A 24,049-nucleotide genomic window follows, 5' to 3' on the forward strand; every position below is an offset into this window, starting at 1 on the left:
CAAATAGGACACATATAAGAGTGGGGTTTGTTTTTTAGTTTTTCCTCCTTTTTTTTCCTTCATTGTATTTTGTGTCTGATGCTAGATATAAAAAACAGAATCAATTACTATGTTTTTACCTAACCTTCAACAGCAAGCAAGACTCATTTTTGATGTTTCTTTCTCCAAAACATAATGAGCACAATGACTTCTTAAAATGAACATTGATGTAGTGTCATCATTACAGATGGCAAACACTCTTAAGGCTTTAAAGGCTTAAAGTCCTGCATGGGTGGGTTTCCTGTTGCATGGTTGTTGTCAAACGTTGTTAACATGAACAGAAGAACATTGAGTGCCGCCTCCTCACAGCTGATGTGTGTCTGTTCAGCCTGACTGGCCTGTAATGAGGAGACGGAGCCCACTCTTTTTCAATTAGGACTGAACACTGAGAGTCGGCCAGTGGCTCTCCGGCTCAATCACATCAGGAGCTTTGCTTACTTTCTTGCTGCGTTCTAACTCAACACTACTGACACCACAGTAAAGAGCAGAATCACCTGTCTGTAGGGAGGCGGAGGGGATAAATCGACCCTACATCAGCATAATCAAGTCCCACGGCTGCTGTGGGTGCTGTTAGTTCAAAACGAACCCCGCTCACAGTTCCCTGAGTCTGACCTGCCAGTGCAAGTTTAATGCTCTCTTATCCTCCGTCCACGGGCACTCACTACCATTAAAATCCTATCTTGCTTAGCCAGGTGCATCGGACACTAATGGAGACTGACTCTAGCCGTTTGCTTTGTGTTAGCCCATTCATTTCCTGCAGCCACCACTCTGGTGTCCACATGGAGCGCGGGCGGGGAGGAGTGCTGCTCTCAAAGTCAAGGCCCATTCATGATCCTCTGGATCATCGGAGGATCAAGTGCTGTGTCCAGATCTCTTCTTCTGTTCTCTCCTCAGGCTCAGATTGGCCTCACATTAATGTTGATTAGCAGAGTGTGAAAGGAAGTGAGCAAACATCCAGAGGAGGCGCTCCTTGTGTATAAATATTTGTTGTCCTTGTTTGGATAGTGAGGAGTGCTTTCTCTCTTTCATACAGTACAGTGGCTGCTCCTAATGACCCAGTGTTTGCATCAGCTTTTAAGAATTTACAAAAGCTTGGTTTCTCTGTGGTAATGTGAAATACGCTCACACAGCATTTATTCTAGTTTGCTTGTTGATGCATAATTCTTATGCACTCCTCATTTATAAATCATAAGTAGGGCAGTAAGACTCGCACACTGTGGGTTTACATAATACACCGCCAGGGTGGGGAGGGTTACTTTAAAAATGTTTTCCAATATAATTACTAAATACCTTAGTTAAAAAAAATTTTGTAAGGAAACTGATCCAAGTATCAGCATATTACTTTCTGTTACTTTTGGGTTACCTCAATACAAAATATGGGGGAATTCTTGAGGCTAATATATTGAAATGTCTAATGTTTGTTCGTAGGTTTATTCATTGTCTGTCCAGCTGTTCCTTTCTTTGTTGTATGAATAAATATTTAGATAAATATCTGTAATTCTGACCATTAAAATATACTTTTTAAAGTAGCCATTCACACACCACACTCAGTCTTCAAGTAAACTAACATAAACTTGTGTTTTTTTTTGTGTAGCTAATGTCAGCAGTTGGTCCTACCTGTAAAAGTTTCACAGTTTTCACAGCTGAAAGCTTAACTGTCACTGTGTGATATGTGACACAACTGTGATATTGTCCCTCTTTTCTTATTTAAAGAAAAAGAAATAATGGCAAATTTTCCACCCAGTGAAGAATTTTTTTTCAAGGGTTAGCCTAATGAATTGACAACTGTAAGATTAGCTAAATCCACTGACACCAGATTGGTGTTGTGAGACTTTATTTAGAATGTATTTTAAAAATGTAATCCTGCTAATAATTTTTATTTTCACTATTATTATGTTTTTTTTCTTCTGTAACTTTAATTGAATACAGTTACCTTTTTTGTATCCTAATAGCATAATCCTGTTACATGTAATCTGTCACTCCCCAAGCCTGTGCACCGCCCTGTGGATGCACAGCTGATAGTAAATAAGGTCAAAATTTGTGTCCTATTAGATACTACGTTTAGATATACATCATAGAACATGTGCACACCGTATTTGGTTTTCATCATCAGCACCTACAGCCCTGAAATCTCCCTTTTCAAGGATTGGAGAGAAACCCAGTGTGTACTGTACATGAGCAGAGCAGGGATTGGTCTGCAGCTCTGCCACTCAGACAGCAAATGCTCTCCCACTTCCTCTGTCCTCCTTTCCTGGTGCAGCCAGAAGAGGGAGGGGAATGGATCTGTTCTGTGTGAGTCGCCGGAGCTCCCTCAGCCTGCTCCTTACCACCTGTCCTTGACTTACTGTGCTCAGACGAGACTGACTGGAAGCTGTGCTGCTCACTCCTCCTCCTCTCCTCTGGCTCTTCTGTTTTTATGTGAGCTGCAGTAGCTGCATTTTTTAAAATTTCTTTTAGCTCTTTCACTCTGTGTGTGTGGCTGTTTCTTTCTACCTGTGGTGCTTCAGTGGAGTGGCGAGGAGAGGAGCGTTCGTCCCCGGCCGGTGGAGCTCTGATGGGAGGTGGTGCTTGCTCTGGCTGGGACTGGGGATGCTGAACGGGGGGAGGGAGGGCCTGTTTGAGCTGGGACAGCAGCTCCAGCAGCAGGGGGAGTACCAGGCCGCCCTCCACTGCTTCCTCAGCTGCCTGCTGGGACTGACCCATGTGCAGAGCTTCACTTCTCTGCCCAACTGTCTCCACCAGGTGAGCCAGATGCTGGAAGACTGGACACACACACACACACAGACACACACACACACACACACACACACACACACACACACACACACACACACACACACACACATATACTCACACTTCACTTAAAAACACATACTGTGCCAACATGCATGTGCACATTCACTACATGCATCCACAAAATCTGCTGTATCATGTACTTGCACAGCTGGACAGACATCACTTCTCCATCAGAGCATTATAAATTATCACACAGGACACATTCAACCTTGATAACACCAATGTCAAATCCAACAGTCCATCATGTGTCCCAGTGTTGACAGTGTAACGTCTTTCCAGTCTCAGGAGGACTGATAGTGTGCATGCTGCTAAACGAGGTATCAGACGCAGCTCTAATATGCAGTAATAGTGCTATTGAATGGCTCACATGCTTTAAAAATACTTTAATATCCAGTTCATGTCTGTCCCATTGTGTGTGGGCTATGGTTTAGCCAGGCCAAAGTCTCTGGGGTGCTTTACAAGGCCCTCCTCCCACAAAGGCAAGGCTATAATTTTAATTCTGTTTAGTAATGCCTGAAGGAATGTCTAAACAAAGCCTTTACTCCAGAAGTTTGGAACGTGTGGCACGATGTTGACCAGACCAACAGTGCCGTGAGGAGAGCGGAATTACTTGTTTTGACAACCCATGACATCATGCATTCTCTCACACACTCAGGAATAATGCTGGAAATGAATAATTTAATACTTTTTCTGTGCTTTACAGATTGCAGAACTCTTCATCACTGAAAAGAATTGTATCCTTTACTAACTGAGGGAAAAGTGTCACTCCCCTCCTCACACTTTTACTTTCACCAGCCCTTCAGGACTGTAAGTCGGGGGTTTCAAACTCAACTTGGCTTGGGGCCACTGATTGTATTGTCGTCTCGTAAGGGACCACTTGTTTAAGTACTGTAAGAAAGCACAATATGTCTTAACATGTGTGTTAAGAAATAGAAACAGTTTTTATACATTGTTGTTGTATGCATTAGTTAGCTGTAGCTGTTAGCTTGGATACAAACTCAGTAACTCCTCTGTCACTTTGAACTGGTCAATAATACCAATGTCCGTTTTGTCTGTGCTTTCATCAAATGCCAGTATGTGGTGAAGACTATATTCTTTCCTGAACATTGAATATCAGCAAACAGCAACACGCCATGCTTCAGAAACACATACATACAATAGATTTTTAATTAGCATTGCTCTGTACTCCACTAATAGTTGAGCAAACTTGGTACCTTGGTCAATTTTCTCCTTCTCCCATAAAAGCAGCTTATAGGGTCTTTTTAGTTAGCTAGCTAGTTAGCAAGCATTTTGCTAATACTAGCTAACTTCAGAAGTGAATTTATGTCACTTTTGCATGTCGTCCCAGCAATGTCTTCTACCATCTTCAAAATTTGGTTGTCTTTTCAACATTGGCAAACCTAGCACATAGCATATCTAAGCACAGGAGGTACCAAGATCGCCCATCGGTAATTGGGGCATAGAGCTGAAACGGAGGGGGACTTAGGACGTTGGAGGAAACAGCTAGAATAAATAATAATAATAATAATAATAATAGGTTTGCAGGTACAATTATATTTTTGACATCATGTGGGGGTCACCTTTGGCCTCCGGGCTGATAGTGAGCCCCTGCTGTATAAATGTTATGCTGGCTATAAAACTAGCATGATATTTCTGTGAACATGTATAGGATTGTCAGTGTTGGAAGCCCTGCTAAATTCCAGCACAATGGAGGATGCAGAGCCTTTATATAAAGCAGTGTAAATGGAGGAGGATGAGTGGATGTCTTTGGGTGACTTCATAATAACACATTTGTCCCAGAATGCCATACGTATTGTGTGTAGCTCAGGCTGTGTCTGTCTCATAAGAGGATTTGTAGGCTCTTATCTCTGCACAACAGAGTGGAAGAGCACTAATTAACCTGTATCTGCGCTGACTAGTCTGTGCATCGCCACTTCACTGCTTCTATAAACTATTGCTGTATAGGACAGAGAGATAATAGAGAGGTGTTAGGTTTCTGGATATATTACCTCTGTGGCTCTTCTCCCCGTCACTGAGACACTCCAACACTTAACTTGCCAGCTCAGGTTATCTACCTCAGCAAGGCTCTACCCCTCGCTGCCGTTTTCCAAAATAGGTCGATTTGCTGAGCTTCACTTCATCAATAGCCAGCGGTAGGCCGGCCCTCAGAATGAAAAGGTTTCTGCTTAAGAGGGTCGTCTACTGTGACAGGGTTAAATCTTTTGACATACAGAACATAATTACAGAACATCATCAATAGTAATGGAGCTGTGTCATGTCAAACTGTGGCATTTCACATATGGCGGAGATACCATGTTGCATTTTGTATTTAGACTGGGTTGCACCAACAAGGATTGATTAAATCATGACTTAATTTCTTATTAAATTATGTTACATCAAACTTTAAAACAATCATAAATTTAAATTTAGTTTATTTTTTTCCTCTAAACCTGAATTAAATTCAATTCTGTTGCACCAGAACCTTAAACTCCAATTTAAAATGTGATTCATTATTAACTTGAACTTCATTTCACCATCTTAGGCTAACTAGACTAACATTTTAGCTAGCTAGCAAACAATGTAATGTTTTGGTAACTTTTTAGTTAGCAAGCAATCAGTGTAACATGTTGTTCAAATGTTGTTAAACGTTTTGGCAGCCAAAATGGTTCCCCCTTGTAGTTATTCATTTGTATTTTAAAATTTGGGTAAGATCAAGTTTAATTGTGCAACAGAACTCTGCTTAATTAATTAATTTATTTATTCTTGATTTACTTATTTTAAACCTCGTTTTTCTAAACCCATACAATCAAATCTTAGATTAAATAAACATTTGATGGTGCAATCCAGTCTTCATGGAAGGTTATAGCCACAAAAATGTAGCTTCATCATACATAGTTTAGTAGGTCAACAGCAGAAAGGAGAGATTCAATAATATCATGTGTGCAGAGACTGAAAATATGTGGCAATTTTCCACCAAATGTTTCCAAGAGTTGTTTTCTTTCTTAGTCGTTCTCATGAGCATCATAGGAGCTAAAACAGTGGTGTTGTGGTTTTGCAGAGCAGTCCTCCAGGGAAGGAGGTGAGGGGTCAGTGAGCTCAAACTGGGAAAGGATATGAGAACACTGGAGTTTCACAGAAATGTTTTCAACAACAGAATTTGTGGCGTCTTTTCACGTTATGTGAACCAAATCCACAAGTAGGCAAAACAAAGCTGACTTTACATATTCAAAGTATCTTGAATTCATCCTGGAGCACTGGCTTTCATACAGACAAATATACTGTATTAGGTGCAGCTGATAGTGATAGTGGCAGTGCCGTGACCGCTTAAGGCTTGCTGTATTGTTATCAGAGCTGGCAGTTATCCACAAGTGACCTTTGTTTGATGCCAGAAGTGCTTTTGGCTGCTGAGTGTTTACTGATATGTGGTTCTTGGAAAGTATGCTGATCCAGACGATTTGACTTTAATCTAAAAAGGAGGATATCAGATTAAAAAATATGAGCAGATCCATATTTGCATTTTTAAAAGTGGAAATAGAAAAAGAGTAGTAATAGATAGGCACAGGGAGCTTGAGAGCACAAGCTAATCAATACAGTAGTATCACATTTAGTAATGGAGGAAATCCCATATTTCTATTGGAGAGAGCTGATAGTGTACCTCAAGTTTATTTCAGTGTACTCTGAGCAGAGTTATGCGGCACGTGTGAGCAGATGAGCCTTTGAAGGTGCCCGTGTTAATGCAAGTTCCTGTCGAGTTTCAGAGCGCAGTCCAAATACCAGTTCAGGGGAGGTTGTATATGTACGCGTGTGTGTAAATGAGTAAAGTAGAGTGCACATTCCCTGGAGAGGATCGTGTGAGGTTCCTGTTGTGGCGTTGTTGTGGTCCAGCCAGGCTAAAAATAGCAGACAGAAGTAGTGCTCTGACCTTTGATGATGGCTGTTCCCCTAATCCTCCCTCCCAGATGGTCCATTTCATTCCCAGGTGACTCCCAGGAGCAGGGACAGGTATACTGCACTTCTAATCATCCTGTGAAATATCTCAACATTTGTTCATAAAAAATGCTGGGTTTTCATAACTTGGTTACTGTGTCATGTCTTACTGTGTTGTACATTAAATTATTCAGACGTACATGCACTAATAGCTTTCCAACATCCAGCCCTCACCATCCATCATCTTTTCTGGTATCTTGTCGTGCTCATCAGGAGACTTTATCTTCCTCTTTGGTAACTGTCCTTTCCTTCTGTTTAGGACTGCATGTACAATAAGATTTTAAATGGATTTTTTGCAGTGGGGTTGCATGGATCATCCCCAGTTTGGAGAAGCAGCAGGAGTACTGATATAGGAAGCTAGGCGATGTAGTGCTATGGACAGGGCCAGCAGCAAAACATATTTGAAAATGGCAATCAATACAGCTAAGAGTATGCTATATTTAAAATATTTTCACTGCTTTACCTTGCTGTCAGACAGTTTTATTTTGACAGGAACTGCTGCTAAATGAGGCAAATATCACTCTCTCCAAAGCAACCAAACTCCATGGGCCAAAGCAGCAACTTTACCTTGTAGAACACATGAGTTGCTGGTCAACCGCTGCCTCAGTTGGTTAGTTTGTTAGTGTTATTATGTGACTTTGGTGAATCTGAACTAACTTTTTAAAAACACCAAACTCACACAATAACACAAACAAATTAAGTGACTGAGGCAGCAGTAGTCCAGCAACTCCTGTGTTCTGCAAAGTGAAATCACTGCTTTTGCCAGTGGAATTTGGTTGCTTTGGAAAGAGCACTATTTGTTGTATTTAGCAGCAGTTTCCTGCCAGAAAAGGCTGTCTGATAGACACGATAATACAGTGAAAATATTCTAAATACAGCGTACACAGTAACTGATGTTGATTTTTTTTGGCTGGTCATTTTTTTAGGTTACTAAAATTAAATTTTGCAGCAGGCCCTGCCCACAGCAGGACATTGTTTACCTTCCTACATCACTTCTCCTGCTGCTTTCCCCAACTGGCAGGTTCATCCACTGTAGGTAATACACTATGGATAAGTACCTCATATAACCCCACTTAAAAAAAATCCAAATTATCTCTTAGACTGTGCTGTGTCATGGTTTTCTTTATTCTCCTGATGACAAAATGAAGGAAACCAGCTGTTGTGTTTTTTCAGTTCCAAGCTTGACTGTCATCTTTCCAGCCTCAATATAAAAGCAGTAGATATTTAGTTTTATGTGAGATGTATTAAAGTATAATTGTCGAGTAGTGTCACCACAGTGATGAAACGTGAAATACCCAGAATGGAATTTATAGCGCTTTACACATGAGAGATGTGGTGTTAAGTAGGACATTTAGACAGGACGGCTGTGTTTATTTTAAGCATTCCTCGTCCCATTGGTCTTTAAATTCACCTGACAAGCATCAGAGGTGTCATTTTACAGTGGGACGGACTCTCAGTCCACAGGATGCTTTTGACAAAGGCTCTATTTTTAGACTGCTTTTTATAGAGATGCTTTTCATGGAAACAAAGCTGGCATTCAGATTAATCAAAGGGATTCTGTCCAAAACACAAAGACAAAAGATAGAGCCAGACATTAAAATAGGAATATGATATGAGATGATACAACAAGGTGTAATCTGACACACTGACACTGTGATTCAGCATTGGGAACAAGCTGGGAACAGTTGCTGTACAAAAATCACAAACAACCGATAACGGGAGAAAAACAATGACACAGACACCAAAATCCAGACCTGTAGATCAACAATGTGTTTTGGATTACTACACATTCTGTTTGCCTGGTGGGCTGGAAAAAAACCCCCACAATAAACCAGTGTTGAGCTGGGCATGAGGCTGTTTTTAACTTCAACATTACTGACTAATCCCAGTGACACCTGAGACTGATCCTTCACCCATATAAACAGATGGGAAGGCCCTCCAGTTCATCCAGGCTGAGAAAATGTTCTATGAGGTGGCATTGATTGAGCTCACGGCTCTTCAGGGGAGCACAGGCAAGTACTTTTGGCATTAACATATTGATCAGTGCTTCTGGAAATGTACTGTATGCGATATATTGTGTGTATGTACTGTATGTGTATCATACAACCTAGGATAAGTCATCTACTTTGACTTTGAAAACTTTATTGTCCTTAGTATATTTACTAGGAAGAAAACAAGTCATATAGTACTAGTTACAGATAAAATAGAGTGTTCATTTTGTGTAATTACAGAATTATTTGATTCCAATTAATTGCTAACTTAAGGTGTCTCTTAGTCAGTGCATAGATCAGCTGAACACTGTAAGGAAAGGCCACTTTATTGGGTATACCTGTTCAACCGCTCGTTAAAGCAAATATCTAATCAACCAATCACATGGCAGCAACTCAACACATTTAGGCATGTAGACATGGTCAAGACGACCTGCTGAAGTTTAAACCAAGCGTCAGAATGGAGAAGAAAGGTGATTTAAGAGACTTTGAATGTGGCATGGTTGTTGGTGCCAGACAGGCTGGTCTCAGTATTTCAGAAACTGATGATCTGCTGAGATACATACAATACTATACACTCATACAGAATCTGTTTGTTTATACATGCGCAGTATCTGTGCTGGTAACATTTTAACTGTGAGTTGTGTTTGGGCTGCTCCTGAGTGGCTAAAATACCTTTTGTTTGTTGACCTTGTCCACAGCGTTACAGCTTATGTGCTGGTTCCCCTCTCTGCTTCTCCAAACTGGTGGCATGCAGGCCACCATCTACTGTAGCCAGTACAGTGACTATCATTAAGTACTTTAAACACTTAAAATAATCTGAACTATGCCTTTAACAAATCATCAGATACACTGACGCAGTCAGTGTTTGACAGACTGTAGTAGGCAGCTCTCTGAAGCATGTGTGTGTGACCTGCGCGTACAGTATAACCTGCCAACAACATATAGATTATTACACGGTGTGTTTCTGTAACAGCCCCCAAACTCTATTCTGTTAACCCATTAAGCTTAAATGAAACGACATCCCATTTTACCGTTGAGTCCATCTTTGTTTACAATATACCTGGTGGAGGATTAAGTGAGCGCATTCACAGCGAGGCCATTCATTCATCACCAGCTGCAGCTCCAGACGTCTGCCTCTTCCTCTCTGTCTGCTGCTGAAGCAGCAGCGCAGTGTAGCGTGCTGCTGGGCACAGTGGAGGAGACGGGGGACAGACGTAGTAGAAGACAAATGGCCACGCTATGCTCATTAGGAGCAGTGTGTCGCTGTACAATACTGAAGCCCCTGATTCAGCACTCACTCCGATTGAATGCTGGACTTCTCCAGGGGCAGAGCTGCTGGCAGTATAGCTGCAGCTCACAAGCTTTCTTTGTCTCCCCAGTGGCCTTTTCAAATGTAGACTACGCACACACACACACACACACACACACACACACACATACACAGACATTCACATATAGACATACACAAAAGCTTTTCTTTTTTTCAAATGTAGACTACACACACACAAACACACACAAACACACACAAACACACACACACAAACACACGCAGACATTCACATATAGACATGCACAAAAGCTTTTCTTTTTATCTGTCAGGGGGACTCATACACATACACACACACAGAGACACAGCTCAAATCAAATCAAATCAAATCTTCACAGGAAGCTCAAGATGAGACTTGGTTTTCAAAATTAAAGCTCCAAACAGCCACTGTATGTTAAAAGGAAATTTCCAAAACAAAAAAGCCTCAGAGTAACTGTATCTCAATAAGAAGCACAGTATAAGGCTTGATTTTCAAAACAAAAGCCCACATCGATCACTTGTTAACAGAAAATTAGGGATGGAGGCATTTGGGTTTTTTTTTCAAAATAAGAGCCCCAGACAGTAACTGTATCTCAACAGGGACTTCAGGATCAGGATTCTTTTTTGAAAAATCCTTAGAAAATAACTGTATTTTAAGAGGTACTAATGATTTTTAGATATGATATTAACACAGTGTGCTAACAAGTGTTGTCTGACACCTGATATAATTGTCATTTTGTGGTTTTTGTAATAGAAGCACCGGTTACAATGATTTATTTGTACTTGCTTGTGGTGTGCATTACAGACCAAACTCATGTGCACCCACAGTCTGTTGTGTGTGTGGTTTGTATAGTACATACAGTATGTTTGTGGTTTGTCACTGTGTGCATGCGTGTGTTCCAGTGGGCGTGGTGAGTTTGTTGTTTGACTCCCTTATCCTCTCTGTTCTGCTCTTATCTTTGCTCTCGTGTCTCCAGTCGTCAGTCAGCTCCACTCTGCTGTTCAGGCTTAAAGTCCACAGCGGTGCCTGACCAACTACCCAGGCTTTTTTTTTTTAGGGTGGGAGGGCTTTATTTTTTAGACTCTTTGCAGTGGTAGAGAGGAAAAGAGAGCAAAGGACAGTGGGCAGAGAGGGTTAGACAGATAAGCAGAGGGACAGACTGTGTTTGTTGGCGCAGCGACTGTGATTCCATGCCCTGTGTTTGTGTAACAGGGCCTCAGGAGGAGGCGACGCTAGGCTCTGCAGGATGGACGACCCCAGAGGAGCTTTCGGAGCAGGCCTCCCAGGCACAGCACCTCGAACGGCTGGCCCAGCTGTGCATCATGAGCAAACAGTAGGTAAAACTGTGTCCTGCTCTGATGTAGCCTGTTGTCGTGTAATTAATGGGGCATTACATGTTCTGTGAGTTTAAGGGCTCAGTGAGCTCATAAGGAGTGAATTTATAGTTACATAAAGTCACTTTTATGATTGTAATTTTCTAGATGTTCTATTATTTGTTTTTACCCACTTAATCATTATATCCACGTTACTGATGATTATTTAGCAAAAAATCTCATTGTGTTAATATTTTGTGGAAGCAACAATAGTCATCCCCACAATATTGATACAATATTTACAATTATCAAGGTATTTGGTCAAAAATAGTGTGCTATTTGATTTTGTCCTTATTGTCCAGCCCAGGTTTCTGTTGTTTGAGCCTTCATAACTTTGTGATTCAGTGGTAAAGCAAACACTGAATTTGCATTTGTTTCTGCTATCAGCTTTATTACATAACCAGCAGCTTGGGGCGATAAAAAGCTCATTTGTTTGTAAAGTAAAACCCTTGGCTTATAAGATCTGAAATGATCTTGGGATAAATAATTTAGTCCAAGATCACTCAAATCCATATTTGGCTTGCAATGGTAGCTTTGTATGGTAGTTAAACATTTTATCAGAATTGATCACTTTAATCTCTGTTATTATTTATTTATTTATTTATTTGTGGATTTTCAAGTAAACCAACATTTACAGGATAATTGCACTTGTTATTATTGGCAGAAGTATGAAATATCACATCAAAAATCTGCAAAAGCACAAGGTGTAAAAACAATAATATAACAAAATAACAAAATGAAAACAAACAACAAAAAACAAAGACAAAAAAACAAAAACCAAGAACAAACAAAAAGGGGAAAAGTACATTTTAAAACAGCAGTTTACATGGAAACTAGATTAGTAATGCAGTACTTAACATCCGTCCATCTATCTTAACATCCTGGATGTCATGTTTGCACATATCAGAGCTAACTATATAAATACAAATAAGTATTACTCTGGAACTGCAAGGAAATGCAGTACATTAGAAAAGAGGGTGGTCTTCCTTTGCTTTTATTAATGTTTCATAGTTATGTAAAAGGTCAGGACAGTCATTGATAGTCTTACTCTTTCACTCGAGAAATGCAGCATGTCTGCATCCACCTGCACATACACACATTCATCCTCTCTGGAATGGAAATTTTTCGCACTAGATAAACTCCAGCTCCGAGTCTTTTTTAGCCAGAGTTGAATTTCCCTGTAGATGTGCAGAAAAGAGACACCGCACTCTACGTGAGTGTTACAGGAGGAACACCTTAACTGGATCTGGTGGCTCCTGTTGCAGGGGTACTTTGTTAGGCTGCAGCATGCACCCATTTTCTGTGCCTCTGTTGTCATTGTTTGGATTAGGCCATTTAACCTGATTGCCAGAGAGGGTGACAGGGGGTGGAAGGTTTGCTCGGCCGGCCGACAGCTGGTCACGCTGCTTCATTAATGCAAGGAGCATACAGTGGTTAATCTTAAATGAGATGGTAGTGATTGTGCTTGACTGTACCCAGAGGCTGGGGCGTCCGGCTGAGCAGGAATTTCTGCTCTTTGATCCTTTCTTGCAGACCTTGAACATAAGCCTCAGTTTTTCTTTCTTGTTGATAGGAAGTTGTAATACGTCCTGAATCTTTCAGCGATGTCGTAGGAAGTCCTTTGGGCCAGTGAAGGGCTTTTCTGTCTTTGCCTATCAGATGTCCCCTGAAAAGGACATTCTGAAGCAGTGCAAACTGACACCTGGCCATTACTAATTGAAGGGAAGTGTGGGTTTTGAACAGCAAAGCCGACATCTGTCACACTAAACAGAGCTTGCTCTACATCCATAGGCACACGTGAGGGTGTGAGGGTGGTGAATGTCCTTGGCTGACTTTCCGGGGCAGATATGTGCAGATAACAGCTGGCAGATCCTCAGTGCACCACATCATGGGCACCTAGCTTAGCACTAAAACAGAGGAGTGGTGTAAGGGCACAAGTCAGTAAACCAACCTGTGAGCGCCATGCCGTCTGTAATTTACCCTGCCGAATAGAAAGGGGCATTGAGTGCTGGCAGAAATAAAAGTTTTCCACTTCCTCCATGAGGCGCGTGAGCACCTGCAGCCCCGCTGTCTGTCTAATCACAGCACACACACACGTTTGGATTCCTCATGCTGCTGTGCTTCAGTGAAACTGATACACTCACCTGACAACACAGCATGAGCGACCACATTTGATTATGGTCATGTCAGGCATTGTTGTTGTGTGAAAATAATGCAGGAGGAATGTGCAGAGGTAGATTTCACCTGATGATTCTCTTTTTACCAGACTGGTTTTGTTTTCAGGATGCAGAAAATGTTTTACTCCGGTGCAACAGAAAAAAGTAGAGTGTTTTTGCTTACAGGGAGAATATCAGAATTTGTAAGCTGCTGTCTGTAAATGCACTAGAAAACTTGTTGATTGTTGTATCTTGTTCTGAGAATGTCAAATACTTTCTTCAATCATTTTGGGTTGGTAAAGCGACACAGCAAACTAAAGAGAAAACAGGAAAATATAGGCAGTGGGAACGGTCTCCGCTGATACAGATACCACAACACACTTTTACTGGGTCATAAGTGATGACTGACAGTGATTCTTCTTATGAGTATACATTATTTTTTAGGAAATCCTGTGTATTATGCCTTTAATGGTGCCATTTTCTTTTCATTTTCCTTGCAGACCTCATCTTGCTCTAGAATACAGCGGTAAGGTACGTCAATTTCATCATCCTCTATAGAGTTTTGAAGATTTTTTTTTTTATGGAACTTAAGTACAAGGTTACAAGGTTAATTTATTTAAAATCTTGAGGTACATGAACTTGTGTATTCCCATTGTATGCTACTGTACTTCTATTCCACTACATTTTGGAGATCAATATTTTACTTTTTACTTAATAATTAAAATCTGTTCCACCTTAGATGATGAACACATAAATGCATTCTCATTTATAATTTAGTGGTCTCATGTATATTATTCTGAAATGAGCCATTATGCTTCATGAGAACTTTTAATTCAGTGGAGACAAAGTCCATTAGAAGAACATACAAGACAAAAATCGACAATACATGCATTTAAGTAAAAACACTGCCACTTTATAAAAGACAGTTATACCAGTGTTTCCACCAGGGTGTCTAGGATTTGACAGGAGCATAATTATAGTTTTCTGGGAGTCATTCAGTCAACCAGTAAATGTGTACGTCAGATTTGTCAGCAGAGCCTGAAAAGTGTGGAGTCCTGCATTATAAAACAAGCTGCCCGCACCATACCAACTAGGTTTTTAAGTAATATCTGCAAACGATCATTCTAATCAACCTTATATGTAAGCTTGCCTCTTTAAATTTAGTCCACAGTGGGGCAGTAAAGTGAGGACTGCAATATGCCATAAACTCTTAACATGGGTAGAATTTTCTTTGTCACCAGACATTTGATCAGTAATGAAGTGACTCAGATATACATATATATATATATATATATATATATACATATATATATATATATATATATATATATATATATATATATATATATATATATATATATATATATATATATATATATATATATATGTATGTATATATATATATATAATTTTTTTTGTGACGGACATGTTTAACCTGACAGATAACATTCTGGGAATTTGAGGTCCCTATCTCCTTTTGTTCTACATATCATAACAACATTATATTTAGCATTTTATTTTTCTTCGGTACTTGAATGTTATTTTAATAATAAGAGTTTTGTACTTTTACTTAAAGCTACTACAAAGAACTTTAATGTTATGTTGATTTTGGAGATCCCTGTGGACAGAAATGCTGGTGTTTCCACCACGATACTGTACTATAACATTCATGCACCTTGTTTTACTCGTTTGCCTAATTCTCTGTTACCATCATCCTTGCTAAATATTCACACGTCTCTCCCATCCTAAATGACAGCACATCTAATCTTTAACTGTGGTAAATATATATTATGTTAAAATGTACATGAAAGATGTTGCCTCTCCCTTAAGTACCAGTCACATTCTGAAATCTACAGCATTACTCAGTGTATCTTTTATAATTCATTCATTCAATAACCTGATACCTGTCTGTCTGTTCATTCATGTTTCAGGCAACAAAGATCCACCAGAGGGCCTTCGGTAACGACCATCCAATCACAGCCAGGAGCCTGGAGCTTATGGCCACCGTCTATGCCGAGATCGGCAAGACTGAGTATTCAGGTAAACGCTCACCTGTGAAGACTAACACACTAAACAATGCTGTCATCCCGTCACAACAAAGCCACTTTCTGTATGTAGATCGACAGACGGTAAAAAACAAACACGGTTATATGATTGTAGGACACCTCTCTCGACAGTATATAATTTAACAATGTTAACATTCTGTCTTGAGCGTGAGGGTGGAGCCCTCGCTGTCTCAAGAGGCGTGACAACACCAGAACAGTGATGTTAATCTCAAGAACAAGTTATCTCCTCTGTGCTTTAGAGAGCACACAGCACAGTAAGCAGGCAGTTAAAAGTAATTCACTTAGCCTTTAAACCATGTCAACCTGTACAAGTGTTAAATTAATAAACACCTTCAGTCATGGCGGACACAGGAGTGCTTTTATGCAGAGCAGGAATAAAAAAGACCAGTAGCTTTGTGACAGTTTGAGGGCACAGTTTTGTTGTACAGGATGTATGCATGGCTTGCATTATGAGGGAACAGCACTCTGTGCCCGAATCTGAACTCTGCATTTTTGTGAGGACTGCTGTGGTGTTAAAAGCAATACGAGGAAATCTGCTTTGTTGTTGAGTCAGCTCTCGGAGGCAGTGATGCCGAACAGGGCCGGCTACATAAAGACAGGAGTGTACAGCACATAAAGACAGAGATTTACAACGCTCCTTGTTGTTCTCCTCAGATGGTCTTAAACGTGTTTGGCGAGATGGTGAGGGGAGCGGCCGAAGTTGTTGTTGAAAATCAGAACTGTGCGCTTTTTGTGACCTTTTATTCTGTACTGTACACAGTGAAGTACTCTCTGACCCACAGTAAGACGCTTCAACAGAGACGTGTGTTTAACTGTTTATAGCTCCTGGCCCCTGGATGCTCCTCACTGTAAACTGGGTCAGTCACCCAACAAACTATTTATGTGTATTTGCAGGTTGAATTAGAGTATTTAATCTGTAGCTGGACTGTAGTATGTTGTGTAGCAGTGTGTGGTTTATTTGTGGTTAATATTATGAAACTGCAATTAACTGAATTACTACTGGGGCATGTATGAAAATTATTTGGGTTGGGAGGGCTGTTGAAACATATGGTTGAGGTTTTAAAAGAGCAACCAGGATTTTGGAGGCCCCTGTGGTCAGGCAGTAGCATTTCCACTGGAATAAACACAAAACATAACATCAAAAATAAAACTGTCTAAAGAAAAATCTCCTCTGCTTCCTTTTAACTGGTTCATGTACTATGCGTTTGACTGGAAAATGTAACACAGGCTCTTCTGGTCTGCATGTCGATGCAGTGGCAGGCATTAAGATTAACTATATAAAATTAGCCAGTCTACAAGCAGTTGGTCGCTTCTGCTTTTGCAGTTCATACAGACATCAATATTAAACAGTTTTACAACCAGTCAAAAACTGTATGACATGCTTAAAGTGCCTAAAGAATTTTAAATGTTTTCCTATTTTAAAACATAATACATAAATGGCCTGACAATTGTTCCCCCCTTAATAATTTTCATACAGTCTCTTCTGAAATATGTTTAACTGTCCCTAAATATGAGACCTTTAATTTTACTTTGATTCATTTAAAAAAAAAAAAAAAACTCAAAATTTGGCATTTAATCATTCAGTGTTTCATTAATTGTGGCAAGATAGTATACTTATTTTTTATAATTAGCACAGTTTTTTTTCCTAACTAGACCATCATCCATTCAGCATCCCATCAACATGTAGATGTTTCAATCTTTCTGTGGAAATAGGACATATAATTATCCAAGGGTTGTTGTTTTTTCCACTGACTTCAAATCTTATTTAATTTACACCACAAAGTCATTTTGCATTTTGAAAAAAAACTCCCACATCTGTTTCATAAAGACTAAACAGGATATTCATTAACATCTAAATGTCTCTTTTAGTCTCTCTCTTCGATCAACCACTCTCCATAGAACCTATTCTAGTTGTAAATTACCCAGAACAGTTAGAGATTGACTTATCAACTGATTAAATCACTGATCAGTCAGGAAAGTGACTAATTCATCAGCCACTGTTGACACACAACAGTATTTAGTAGAGACATGGGAAACACAAATTAAGGAGCAACCAGACTGAGGCTCAATTTTACCTCTTTGAGCAGTAATACGTCTTTTTTAGAAACTGTGATGAGATCAAGAAATGTTATATTTGGTGAGTGTGATCATAACTCTTTAGTGCAAACATACTGGGGAAAAGTGATTAAGCGAACAAGTGAGTTGTAACTCTACCTGGTGCTGACAGAGTTAACGCTGGCGTCTTTTCTCTTGACACATTTGCATGTTCATGTTTAACTTTGTATGTTTAACTTCACCTCCTTTCCTGTCTTCAGAGCAGACTGCAGACATCAGAGCGAAGCAGAATTAGATCACTATTCATGTATGGTCATGGTTCTTTCACTAGACTCCCTGGGTCAGTGTGTGTCTGCACTGTCCAAACGCTTTGCTGCTGCAGAGTCCATCAGAGACTCAACTGTCAACGGTCTTCCTCATTCCCACCGGGAGAAACACTCAGAGGTCCGCCACAGAAAGGACAGCCACCACCAACAGGAGGACACAACGAAACCTAAGGTAGCGTTGACAACACCCACAGCCGTCCTCAGCAGTGTTTTACTCTGGATGCGAGCGGCTTGTTTGATAAAGATCTGTGCCTTCCAGCTGTCTGCAGCCAGTCTTGGAGCTTGTTGTGGGTGTACTTATCCCGAGCTGTATCTAATGCAGGTAACCAATGGCAAAGTCCCCACCTCCATCCTAAAGAGGCCAAGTCCCAGCTATGGGTCAGACACAGAACCCAACCACAGACGGAAAGGCGAACGGAGGGTTCGATTCAGGGAGCCAGAGACCACAGTACATGGTGAGAAAACTGACAAGTTAGCAAACAATAAGACCAGCCTGCTCAGTCACAGGCAGTCACATATTTGTATAACAAGAGAGAACAACCCCAAGTTACCACTATATATGACAAAGAGTAGGATTTGTTTCTTATCTCAGAGATTAGTAAAAGCATTTTTGGACTGGCTGTACAACACATTAATGTTCTGAACTACAGCTGACCTCTCCTAAGTCTTACCCTGTTTTGCTTTGCGTGCTAATAACAATTAAGCAAGACCGGTATATGACAGTACCTCAGTCAGTTTTCTCCTTTCCTGTTTCCTGTACTTGTTATGTGCTGGGATTGTCTATGTTGAAAAGAATACAAAAATCTGAAGCTGGATAAAACATGCTGCCGGGGGACCTGTCAAAGCCTCATATAGTCACATCTTAGGCTAGCTATGTTAACAACATGCTTGCTAACTAGGTACCTAACGATTAATGTCGAAGAGCTAGCTAATAAGCTAGCATTTTGGTAAAATCAGCTGTCAGATGTAACTAGCTAACAATTGAAGTAGATTAGATAACTAGTCAGCTAGTGTTCTGCTAACAGTTTGCCTAAGTTGAGACTATGGGCCCTATCTTACACCCAGCGCAAAGCTATTGCGCTGGTGGCGTAGGTGGCTTTGCCATCTTTGCTACGTCGGCAAGATAGCAAATGAACTTGCGTCTGGTCTGTGCGGCCATAGGAAAGAGGTCAAAAAATGAAACCGAAACAAAGGCATGTCCTGGCGCGTTTGTTATCTTGTGCTTGGTGCATCGGAGTAAAAGCCGCTTGTGCCTTAGAACGATTAAAACCTGGTCGAAGCACAAAATCTGTGGCGCAATCCTGAATGGGTCTTAACAACCAACTTTTTTTTTTATCTGTTTGAATACAGTATAACCATCAAAACATTTGAATACATATAACTTCCAACTTCACAAAAGCAAATACTCACTAAGTACCAGCTTATCAACACATCGGACGGTGTATACCATCGTGTACTGGGTTCAGTTCAGGGAGCCAGAGACCGCAGTACATGGTGAGAATACAGACAAATTTGTAATCAGACCAGCCTGCTCAGTTACTGACAATCATATGTGTTTGTACAACAAGAAGGAACAAGAGGGCCCTCAGCCCGTACAATATGTAACAGCAGTGTACATCGTGCACTTAGTAAAGAGAAAGAACAAAATGCATCAAAAACATCCTGAGATTGCATCGTAAACTATTCTCCTCTGGGGATTCGCTACTATTTAAAAATAATGTAAAGCCGAGAGACTTCCAAACATGAACAAGTGATTTACTCTTTGGTGATTAATTATGCATGCAAATGAGGCACCATGGAGTCTGTTCCAGAGAGATAGTGCAGTCTATGAGGGCACAGCAGCCAGTTGGTAGCTGCTGCACATCACAGAGGTTGACTGACTGGCCTCTTTTCTGTCGGCTTCACAGACATTCCTTACTGTGACTGTTTAGGTGGTAAGTCTGTCTGAAAGAATCACTGTGGTAATGTGCATGAGAGAGTGACAACAACACCACATTTTTTATTTAAAAAAAATCAGTAATGCTTTTGAAGGGGTGTGTATAAACGCTCATTTGTGCTCTACATCACACAGGGATGCAGACAGAGCCTTCTGTCTGTACTCTATATAATTTTGTCTGTATTTGCGCACATTTTCTGAAAGCTAACAGACATGGATGTAATGGAGCAGTACCTCTGGTAGTCAGTGGGGCACTGTAGCAGTGAAAACAATTGTTCAAGCAAGACGGGACCACAGGACATGACAAAACTGGAAAGTATTGGAAATTGTGTTTGTCAGCAGTAACTTAGTGAAACAAGTCCTCTGTCCACATGTTGCAATTTCTTCAATTGCTGCAGAGACCACCGCCGTCTACCGCCTGTGCTTTTGCCTCTTTTTCAAGATTTATGTTATTACACCCTCCTCCAGCATCACCGTGTTTGTTGTTGTCAGAAACTCTTTTTCTTTTTCTTTGGGTTAACTTTTAACTCCCGAGAGGATGTATTGCTTAACATCCATGCCAACGGAAAGGACATGTGGAAGTATGTGACAGGTACATTGTTAAGTGTACATATCTACTTTCCTACGTAAAGGGAGCATAAACGAGCATAAATGAGCCTTAAGACTGTCCATCATAACCATGAACATGAAGGACTGTTGTCATTAAGTGCCATTCGATCAATAATGTCATTCTTATTGCACAGCTGACATTGTTATAGCTGTCTTTGTCATGACAACTTGATATTAACAAAGACAGCATAACCTGCCATAAACATGCCATAGCAACAAACTATTTTGCTTTTTGTTTTACCATGACATTAATCTCACATGTCACTTTAACGTCACATGTGGTGACACTGGCTGTCATGAGACATTTATAAGTGTGTCATGAATAATTTCCTTGACCTCAGCTGCAGTGGCACATTTTGGACTAGCTATTAAAATGTCACAGTTTTATTACACTGTCAGATGCTTTTATAACAGTGTCATGAAACATTTCTTGACCTAAGTACAGTGGTACAGTTTGGATTTTGGACTTCATTAAGATGTCATTAAAGGTTATTACACTGTCAGTTGTTGTCCTCGTTAATATCAAGTTGTCATGACAAAGATGTCTCAAAGACAGACTTTGACTTAAAAATGACATAATTGACTGAATGACAGAGTCATAAAGACACCTTCATGTTCATGACAGGTGTCGTGTCAGTATTATGCACACCCCTCAAATAAATTGCTGCCAGGTTTAAATATGTGTGGAAAGAATATTAATAAAATGGATCTATGTTCACTGTTAGGTTAAACACATTTGATAAACTTTGTTGCCTGCCACACAAAATAGCGTTGAGGCTTTCACTGTCACCTCCATTGTAACCATGTCTGAAACACAGGAAGCACAGTTTGTGTCACACCGCACAGTATTTACTGAATGTAATCACACAAAATCTTCCAGCACAACTTCTTTCCTCTCAAGGTCTCTGTTGGGTCAAGAGCAAAGAGACAAATCTGTGCATGTGACAATTCAAATGCTCATTTACAAACCAAAAACCGTGAAAAACTGGTCTTGGTTTCATGTTCGCAGCCTACGAGACGACACCGTCCCGCCCCCACCTTGCCCTCTTCACATGCCTCTTCCTGCTGATGTCATTCCTGGGTGTGGCCATGTACTGCACAGACCGTCGGCGCCCACAGCGAGTGTGCGAGGAGCTGGAGGCAGTGCTGGCTGTGTACCTGCTGCACATGAAACAGCTTCTGTGGGGCTGCTGGATATGGCTGACCATGCAGTGACTGAGATCGACCACAGGGGGAGACATGGAGCCTCCTTCATTTTTTTTTCAGACCCCTCTTTTTTTTCCTATCTTGGAAGGAAACCAGTCCTACAAACACCTCAGCCATTTGGCACGGCTCTGTACACTGTCTGTGGTGTTAAACCACTCTCAGAGTGAAAAAGGGAAAAATGTGTAATCCCAGAAATATGTAGCTTCCATGTCTGTATGTATATATGTACTAAGGTGGTGGGCATGCCACTCCTTATTTAAAATATGATTTTGCACATCTGCAATGTTGATGCTCACATATAACGCTCACATAATCACCACAACCATCTGATTTTTTCAGGTCACAGTCTATTATTGTATGTGAGTGAATGTTTCCATGGAATGCAAATATTTATTTTGTTACATGATTTGTGTATATCAGATATTACACAGAACTGAATGTGTATATATGGCTCAATATATAAGGACTATCACAATATTCAGCCTTGTAATTGCACATAAATGAATGTAGAGAAGTTTGGAAACAGCTTTGATTCGAGAGGAGGAGGAGGAGGATGGAAGCACAAAATGTGTAAACTGTTCGATAACGAGAACGAGAACAACAGGGCTGCATCACTTCACAGTACCAGGTCGAATGACTAACAGATGAAAAACACCTCTTTCTTTACAGACAGCTGATTCCTAGCTCCGCCGAGGAGGAAATCTGCAGCACAATGTTATGAATTCTCTCTCCTTATCTATCGTTGAAGAGAATATACTCAAACTGAACGAATGCTAATGCTTTTGACAGTGTTCCTCTTTATAATCGCTTGAATCTCACAAAATATCCTTTATCCTAAATGTTATCTATTCTTCTATACTGAATATCTGCATCTACGCAAAATATCCAACTTTAGTTATTTTAAATTTTTTAGCTTTTTGTTACTGGTTACATTTCTATTTTAAAAATCAATAATATTCAGGTTTTAATCGTGATGTCAGGCGCTCATCAAGCTTTGGACACATGTATGGATGGGTGTGGGCTCAGCAGATAGTTGCAATCCGTAAAAAAACAAGTCTACTAATATGAGGCCAAACACAGAAACATAACAGAATCAGAGATACTGTATGTTATTGTATGAGTCCCTTTATCAAATGAAGCAAATATAATTCAAACAGCCAAACCACCACACAAATGGATTATAGGATATCAAAGGGCACAGTGATGCACATCCCACAGACCTCTCATTATGAGCAATAACACACATCACATAGTCTCCAGTAAAACATTGTTCTTTATATAACAGGTTTCAGGGAACTCAAACGCAAAGGAGGTTTCACATTTGAATGTCAAAAGCAATATATAAGGCTGATAAATGCCTGTATGGAAGAAAGAAATACTCTCCACTCTGTACTGTCAAACTAAATTGTCATTAGCAATAAAAACAATACCCAGTGAACTCATGTCCTGTATATGCACATTTAGCTTAGAAGCTGCATTTCACGGCTGTCCAAACATTTACGGTCACTTTGAAAGAAGTGCCTTTATGGAGGGTTTTCTTAGTTCCTACCGTTTTATGATTTCAGTTGTTTTGAATAAAACTGTCATTGCCTATCAAAGTCAAGCAGACGATTTGCTTTCTTCCTCTAATCTCTGACACAAAGTGAGTGTGTGTGATGTGTATGTAACAGGGAGAAAGATGCATGCAGGTACATTTGTGCGTCTATTCACAGTAACACAGTATATTGGTTTGTAGCCTATATAAAGGAGAAGCCTGAGTTACTACTGTATATGGCACAAAATAGGATTTGTTTTTTTTTTTTATCTCACACAGATTGCTAAAAGCCTTTTTGGACTAGCTGTCCAATATATTAATGTTCTGAACTACAACTGACCCTTCCTAAGTCCCGCCCCCTTTTGCTCTGTGCTTCAATAGTAGTTGAGCAACCTTTGTACCCGATAAACCCTCTGTGGACTTTCCTTTTCCTTTTCCCTGAAGCCACTTCGATATGCTCTGTGCTGGGCTTGTCTATGTTAAAAGGAAATCCAAATTTTGAAGCTAGCGAAAATATGTTTATGGGGAACCTGTAAATGCAACAGTCGCATCTTAAATTAGCCAGTGCTAACAAAACAGTAGCTAACTTGCTAGCGAATGATTAATGCAAATTAGCTAGCACTTTTCAAACATTAGCTATCAGATGTAACTAGCTATCTTATGATTGA

General features: G+C 40.2%; 1 protein-coding gene across 3 annotated transcripts; it reads left to right on the forward strand.

Annotated features, from left to right (window-relative positions):
* The first annotated feature begins 2,295 nt into the window (after positions 1–2,295).
* Positions 2,296–23,445, forward strand: c18h14orf180 (chromosome 18 C14orf180 homolog). 3 transcript variants are annotated; one of them, XM_084742511.1, is made up of 10 exons: positions 2,296–2,781; positions 3,539–3,569; positions 8,748–8,834; positions 11,333–11,453; positions 14,150–14,180; positions 15,581–15,689; positions 18,102–18,268; positions 18,419–18,551; positions 20,004–20,030; positions 21,651–23,445. In XM_084742511.1, exons 1-10 carry the CDS (start codon positions 2,629–2,631, stop codon positions 21,854–21,856), a joined length of 1,065 nt encoding a protein of 354 aa, XP_084598637.1. In that variant the 5' UTR covers positions 2,296–2,628; the 3' UTR covers positions 21,857–23,445. The 3 variants fall into 3 exon arrangements, with proteins under 3 accessions (XP_084598637.1, XP_084598638.1, XP_084598639.1); XM_084742512.1 differs by lacking the exon at positions 20,004–20,030 and having other exon boundaries at positions 2,301–2,781; XM_084742513.1 differs by lacking the exons at positions 2,296–2,781; positions 3,539–3,569; positions 8,748–8,834; positions 20,004–20,030 and having other exon boundaries at positions 10,862–11,453.
* Positions 23,446–24,049: the final 604 nt, after the last annotated feature.

This window comes from Lutjanus erythropterus, chromosome 18, assembly GCF_056507025.1.
Source record: "Lutjanus erythropterus isolate fLutEry1 chromosome 18, fLutEry1.hap2, whole genome shotgun sequence".
NCBI classification, from domain to species: Eukaryota; Metazoa; Chordata; class Actinopteri; order Lutjaniformes; family Lutjanidae; genus Lutjanus; species Lutjanus erythropterus.

Bases quoted from the DNA above. Each gene is read 5' to 3' on its own strand.
- c18h14orf180 (XM_084742511.1), top strand. From the start codon at position 2,629: ATGCTGAACGGGGGGAGGGAGGGCCTGTTTGAGCTGGGACAGCAGCTC. The intron at 11,454-14,149 runs GTAGGTAAAACT...TTTTCCTTGCAG, and splicing joins CTGTGCATCATGAGCAAACA to ACCTCATCTTGCTCTAGAAT. The intron at 18,552-20,003 runs GTGAGAAAACTG...TCGGCTTCACAG, and splicing joins GCCAGAGACCACAGTACATG to ACATTCCTTACTGTGACTGT.